Below are 7066 nucleotides of genomic sequence, written 5' to 3'. Positions count from 1 at the left end.
AACCCAGGTGCGTTAACCAACTGCCACGCCCAGATTGGAAGACTCAGGAAAATTATCTTATTAAACTACAGTGAATGGAGCAGAGTAGCTAGGGCCAGGGGAGAGATCAAGTCGACTCAAAAAACCTATGAGAGTATTTAGGCCGTGGATGATGCCGGAGGGGTCGCTAGCCTTGAAAGTTGGTCGCCAGTGTGCGAAATCCACCAATCGAACAACCACGTCGGATCGATACTGATCATAAGCCAGTAGCAGGGAGGAGCGATAGAATCCCATCGGCAGCTGCGGTTCATCCGTAAATATCGACACCACACCTTCTACGTGAGACAGGAAGGCACGTGCCAATTGAGGGTCACCTTGCAGAAATGGCAGAAGTGCTACAACGCAGAGGATTATTTAGTCCCATGACCCATTCCACTTGCACAACTTTTACAACTAGCGTTCTGCTCTGTTGTCAGAGCATAATCACTACATTTGCCGATTGCATGACGAATGAGTGACTCACCTCCCCAATGACCGTAGCGTCACGTGACCAGGGCACAGTCCCCATCGCCCTGGCAAACACTTGTCAATTATCCTATGGAGTTTTTGATTTACGAATTACGGCTACTACAGATGAGCTTTAGTGGCAGAGAATAAGACTCTGACATTTCGCTGTGCCAAAAGAAAGCCAGGGATAACACTGGACATAATCCGATGTTTTGTACAAAAGTGGATATACCCTTCACTAAATCTAAAGTCATTCTGACTCATACAAAGGAGGGGACTGATAGAGTATATCCACTGTTGAGACCGTACCCTTGGTCAAGATCGTTCCCGTTCGTCGCCTTAGATTCTTGCAACCTAGCTGCAATAACTATGCTTAAATTGAGTTAACACATTCGGCATCAACGTCGCAGACATGTGACGCCCCAATTGCCTTACCTGAGCTCTTAGTATGCGCTTTTCATTATTTATGATAATTGGGTGTACTAAAACGTGCTTTTAGGAGATTGAATGAGTTTAAAGCAGTAGTGGAAAAAGAGGAAGGTTTACTGGCAAAGAAAAGCTTCATTTCTTAATTTGTGAGCGGTGGAGATTTGATTAGTTAAAAAAAAAAACTAATAACATTTGGTGTCGTATTAAAACAACAAAGAGCCTGAGCCGCGATGGATCATTTCTCCTAAAACTTTGATGGCAAACGTGCTATGTTGCCCATTGTAAATAGCGGCATATAGCTTTCATGCCTTCGCATTAAATGGATTGGAGCAAGCACCACTGCCATTTTGATGGAGCAGATGAAAGGTGTCAACGCCATTCATAGCCAAATGCCGCTGTCGCATCCATTTTTTGTGCCAATCAGTATGCCAAACACATAGGTACCACCCAGCGCCAATATCGATAAGCACTGGCATTAACAGCAAGCTGGGATAAAGGTAATGGGTGAAAAAACCTCGGTTCTTGCTCCGAACTTGGTTACCCGGAGACTCAGTTCTCACTTTTACTGCGAATATAAAATTAAACACAGACCTTCTTGGAAGAGCTTGAAGCATTTCCCGCCTCCTAAGGTACAACTGAGAGGCAGTAGCTCAGATAATCGTTTCGAGAGCGTGAACGTGTTTTGGATTAGATCATTAGGTGGGAAGAACTGCTGCAAGAAAATACTGTGTGGTCAAACCAACTCTTCGAAGATTGGTTCAATTATAAACTTAAAACTGTAAACAAGGTAGCTTTTTTATTAAGGAGCACACAGAAATCCTCCTACAAGATCTACTATTTTAGCATAAGCGTGTGACTGTAGAAATCAAGGCTTGTTTTAAAGATGGCACTTGAAGCATTCTCTAATTCCATCCACCAAAAGTGTTTTGACACTACTTTACATTCTTTACATCGAATGTCGCAATTGAAATCCTATGTCAAGATCAATTTCACGTAACCGCTTTGGACAAAACATTTCTTTGTGTGACGAGATAATTTTGGAATTATTTCACTTCAAAGCCTCAATCCAGGCCCCAGAAAATAGATCCCACCATCGAGTAAAAGTATTGTATTATCTGTCGTGATAATCGGTCTTACCGTTGACATACACTGCTTCAAAGTCCAAACTTCGACCATAGTGACGAGGAACTGTCAGGTAGCAGTTCGAATTCTGGTCATAGACCTTGAGGAAGAGAAAGACTGGGTAATGTTCAATACTTACATAAGGCAATATTCAACACAATAGCTAAGGCGATCGCGGTAGTTCGATAGCAAGTATGTAGCTTCAAAAGGATTATTAAGGCATACTTTACGTGCCAAATCAACAAAAGAGATAATATTTAATTAAAACTCAATCATATAGCGTATAAAAATACATCCGACAGCATGAACAAATTAAGGTAGAAAGTGGCTGAATCTAACCTTGCTACTTATCTATGCAAATAAACATACAATTTGGCATTGTTTGAAGGGAGAGCAACGAAGATACTAATGAATGGTGTCTACCTTCATGCCAGTAAAGAGGAACCCCACAGTGTCACGATGAGGATATTTAGCGTTTTCAGCCTTAATCTTAGCCTCACTGGCATCGGGTGGACAGGCGACGCGACCCATCTTCAAGTCGCAGACACTGGGATTTGACAAACCAGACAACACGTCTTCCAGTCCGATATAGAGAACTGCATTAAGGAAGGAGAGAATCAACAGCCAGTGAATCATCTACTTATAGTCACAACAGTGGTGTGAAGTCGGAGAACACAGACCAGCGTTTGAATCCCGATAGAGGCCATGAAACGAGGGGACAATGGGTCTCAATTTTGCAATCTCGGGTGAAGCGTTCTCCCCAAAGACCTTGAAATAGAAATTCGCCTCCAGAATGCCTCTCTCATCCGGTGGCAGCCTCTTGTAGACAATGGGTTCTTGAGGATGCCGAAGCACTGTGGAAAAGCAGCAAAAAGTAGTATGCATATATTCAGCCGCGAATCTAAAGGACGTCCAAGTTGAACTGCAAATTTTGTCAAGTGGTGTAAATATGTCCTTTTCCATGCAATCTCCAGCTACAGTGACCCACTTATCTTAACGCTTAACTAACATATACAAGACCCCAAGGCATCCTTTTGCGTCTGTACCAACCTTTAGAGATTGGAAATGGTCATGATTGACCGGATTTGTTATTGCTATAAAATAAAACATTTCTTGTGAAGTTCCGCAATCAACCATCCAGGATGGGACGAATGTTCTACGTGCCGCCCGAATGTCCATGGAGAGGAATGACTATAGTGTCAAGTAGATGGAAGGTTTACACCTTTAAGGCGTCCCATTGGTGAGAGGTAGAGCATCTCATCACCGCGATTCACTGTGAAGGTTGGATACTTTCGCCGACAGAGACTTTCTTGGTCACCGCACAATGTTATGTGCATAGACACGCGGTGCGGTGCCACCTTGATTAATGCTGCTTGGAGTGGAGTAGTCCGCGACACAGAGTAATGAAAGTGGTGATTAGAAACACTTGAAACCTAATACTCCGTGTCGTAACATCGCAAACAACAGGCCTTTTGACTGTAGAGGTACAAGTCCTGGTTTAGATTGAAAGTCCGTCGAATGAATCGATTATGTCTTGAAAACCTACTCTTGTAATCCACTGATTTAGCTAGCGTTCCATGCCCTCCGACTTGATATTGGTAGGCGAGAAGATGGTCGGGAAGGTCAGAAATACTTCCAGAGTTGAAGAGTGGTTCCACCGTCATTTTTACCTATGAATGTGAGAAAAAAGAGTAATTTCAATGTAACATCATCTAGCTTGATGTTTCAAGCGAATGAGGCAATTAATATCACTATAAAACGACTACCAGATCTTGTGAATATGAATCGCTGTGATGATGCGGATAACGCCTACCAAATGTTGTGGTGTGCGCTTAACACCTCTACAGTCAAAAAGCAACGCTACTGTGATATTCCCACACAGAACATTAAATTCACTACTCCCACAACCATTCGTAATAACCGATGCAGATGTTGTACCGTGGGCCAGCCCACTCAGGCGACGTGGGCACACAGCTCAACCCTATCTTTGTGTATTTACAAAAGACTCCTAGCGCAGTGAGCTACGGTGATGAGACACTCGGCAGCTCAGCAAAAGGACACCTAGAGGGTGCAAATCTTTCAAAGTTGGTCGTACATGCACCGGTGACGAGACTAATCATGCTGGTTCTCAGGCCACATCCAAATAAATCGCATACATTGCAATTCATAAGTATGCAGACTTGTCAAAATTTGACGAAGATGATCGATGGTAAAAGATAGTCCAAAATCACATCAAATCAGACAAAATGTGGTTACCAATAGTCAGTATGATTTGTAGGATTAATCAAAACTTCAGATAACTACAACCAAGCAATCAAGCAAGTCATCCCCAGGGAGGCACAAAAAGAAAGACGTTTTCTTCATCAACACTTCCATTATATATTTACAGTAGCTCAGAAGGAGCGTCACACACACACAAGGGCTGACTACTCGCTAGGTGAAGCTGGCGGTGATTGAGATTGAGAGTAAAACCTTTCGGTAAATGCAGCGGGAGTGGTAATGGTAAGAAAGGTTTGAGAAATCTTGACCGTAGGATTCACAATGCCTCGAGGGTTATTCACACCATTTGGAGCCTTTTTTCCCGAGCAGATGATGATTAGAAGAGACTGTGGACGCAGCTGCATGTAAATGCTAGTGGCGAATTTTGTGAAGGCCTCCGTCTCTTTCTGTAAGGTGAAAAAGAGTTTTTATCAATGCCAAGGTTTGACTAGGATTTGCATTTCAAACATTTCCTAACCTTCCATAGTGTCCTTCAGTCTTCCACAATTTAACCTCCATGACAATGGCATATGGCTCAGGGCCCGTTACCCATGGTTTTGGCTTATAATAGAGCTGTTATATTACCCGGGTTACTCGTGAAAATGCTATCAAGCGTACGGGTCCCGAAGTAGGCCCATTGCAAGTACAGAGAAGGATTAGGCAACTAGTAGCATCGGTAGAAGCATGAACCGAGTCATGTTATCAGGCGAGAAAGGCTTGTGTAGTAAAAAGTACGATTAGGATATCTCTACGCTACGCATTAACGCAAGTGAGTCCTGCTGACAACTTATCTATCGGTTGCTAACACTAAAGTCGATGCGGATCTACACAAGTATTCAAAGAGAAGATGGCAACTTTTCGGTTAATTTATTTACACTCTATTCATGTTACCTAGTCCTCTGATTCCTTAGCATTGCCTTCAAATACCGTGATGAGTGGTTGGTCCCTTTTTAGCGCCTGAGTTACTCCTTAAGGCCTGGAAAAGGCTTCTCAAAAATGGCACAATAGGGCTGGGGAACTGACAATGGTGGGAGCGGCGTAAATGGAGCCTCGCAACATCAGTGTAGAGGCCGAGCCACGAGAGTTTTGTAACAACCCAAAGTAAGCATCCCAACCCTCCAAACATAAAGGTATCCCTCAGGATGTTAGACACTATTCTACTGATTTCCTTGATGTAGTAGTTTTATGCGCAGTGTAAATGAATCTTCAACTTCAGTTTCCAAGCGACCTTACAGAACAAAGATGGAGAATCAATTCTCCACAATGTGACATTTACATTAGTTGCATCCCAGCTTCGTTACTTTGAGCGCGGCCCCCAATGTTTATGAGACTTGTGTCATTGCTAAGAAAAGAAAAGGTCGAGTTTATGCGCCATTTCGCATTCCTATTTTCAGTCTCATCCGCACCCATACTCATCCTCTGTACTTTCCTGTTTCCCATTCCTCAAGGCGACTATTATCACCTTCAGCTAAAAGCATTAACCAATCACAATGTCACAGAGGCGAAATAAAATCACTAGAGTTGAATTTCCAGTTAGTTTCTAAAAACAATCCGTGATACACAAGTGGAACTTGAAGAAATCTTTTGACTCTCAGAAGGGGTATCACAGATTCCAATGGGTTCGTTTCAACTAATCAAACCCATTCAAAAAGCTTTTGGCAGTCATTTAACTTCTATTTTAAGGAACTGCACGGTCTCATCTGATTGAGCTGTCCTATACCTCCAAGTTCACACATTAAAGCGGTTATAGAGATGGGAAAACCCGCTTTCTGCTGTTACGATCAAATGTCATGCGGTGAAGACATCCGAATCCTGTCGAATTTCGCCAACCACATAAAGCTCACGAAGTTCTGATTAACCGACAGGTAATGCAGTGAGGCTAAACTCGGACGAAACCAATACCAAAAAAGGTAATTATATTATTGCTTCACAAGTTTACAAGCGGTAACTTAGATCAATAAAATAAAAGTGATGGGGATGTGGAAGGTACTCATAGTAGAACTTGTCCAATCAATCCTCGAAATCTACTGCCGTTCCTAGCAGGATAGGAAGACTTGTCATAGCCGAAGACGAATGGTGGTCGTGGAGAGCACTGAAGTCAACGGTTCAAACAAGCACAGCACTATGCAATGATTTGGAGTTCTATTTTAATAAACTCCTCAGGACTTCTGTACGCTGATGATTAGGCAAATTCAAGATCCATGTTCTTTAATAATGCTTTCACTAATAAAGCGCTAAAAATGATCTGATTTTGTATAGCTTGGATGCTACTGGGGGGAAATTACACGGGGAAACCACACGCAGAACAACATATACTTCAAGGGAAAGAAAGGAAGGGGTGTTGAATAAGCAAGAGAGGCCCACAAACTTACTGTCTTGTCCCATTTCTCCGGCCGGCCGACTCGCGTCATGAGGAATTTCACCCTCTGCGCATTCTCTGCAATCCACTTGGCTGCCTTCTTCCCGGGACGCTTGAGGAAGGGCCGCATCGTGCACATCTCATCTTTCTTCCCCTCCTTCTCTTCCGCATCTACTCCCACTACCGCCGGTTTCTCCATTTGCACACAACTGGTGACCTTTAGGTCAGCTAATAGATGATCAGTCAGGTGAAAGGGTGGCGTAGGATCGGTGTAGATACGACAGAGAAACGCGAGGTAGGGACGCAGTGTCTCCGGCACTGTGAATGCGCCCCTAGCCAGAAGTGTGGTCAGGTTAGCAATTGTAGGTTTGGATGGAGGCTGAAGAAAAGCGGCAGTAAGTCTATGTGGAA

The 7066-nt window shown here is 43.3% G+C and overlaps 2 protein-coding genes across 2 annotated transcripts in view; both read right to left on the bottom strand. All coding sequences in view use genetic code 11, as the record gives it.

The window, feature by feature from the left end:
• Positions 1–60: 60 nt before the first annotated feature.
• EGR_05591 (Inositol polyphosphate multikinase) lies at positions 61–3701 on the bottom strand (the record flags this gene model as incomplete). The annotated part of the gene is made up of 5 exons (XM_024494840.1): positions 61–374; positions 2053–2137; positions 2461–2633; positions 2718–2891; positions 3584–3701. The coding sequence occupies 5 exons, from the start codon at positions 3699–3701 to the stop codon at positions 61–63; spliced, it is 864 nt and encodes a 287-aa protein (XP_024350760.1).
• Positions 3702–6286: 2585 nt separating this feature from the next.
• Positions 6287–7066, bottom strand: part of EGR_05590 (Small RNA degrading nuclease 5) — a gene marked incomplete at both ends in the record, with an annotated part of 5396 nt that continues 4616 nt past the window's right edge. Inside the window, 2 exons of the mRNA XM_024494839.1 lie at positions 6287–6388; positions 6669–7034. Of these exons, the coding sequence (XP_024350759.1) occupies positions 6287–6388; positions 6669–7034 (468 nt within the window). The remainder of the gene's footprint in view (positions 6389–6668; positions 7035–7066) is intronic.

This window comes from Echinococcus granulosus, assembly GCF_000524195.1.
Source record: "Echinococcus granulosus chromosome Unknown EG_S00042, whole genome shotgun sequence".
NCBI classification, from domain to species: domain Eukaryota; kingdom Metazoa; phylum Platyhelminthes; class Cestoda; order Cyclophyllidea; family Taeniidae; genus Echinococcus; species Echinococcus granulosus.
The sequence above is the reverse complement of the archived record's forward strand: the minus strand, read 5'-3'. Positions and strand labels throughout refer to the sequence as shown.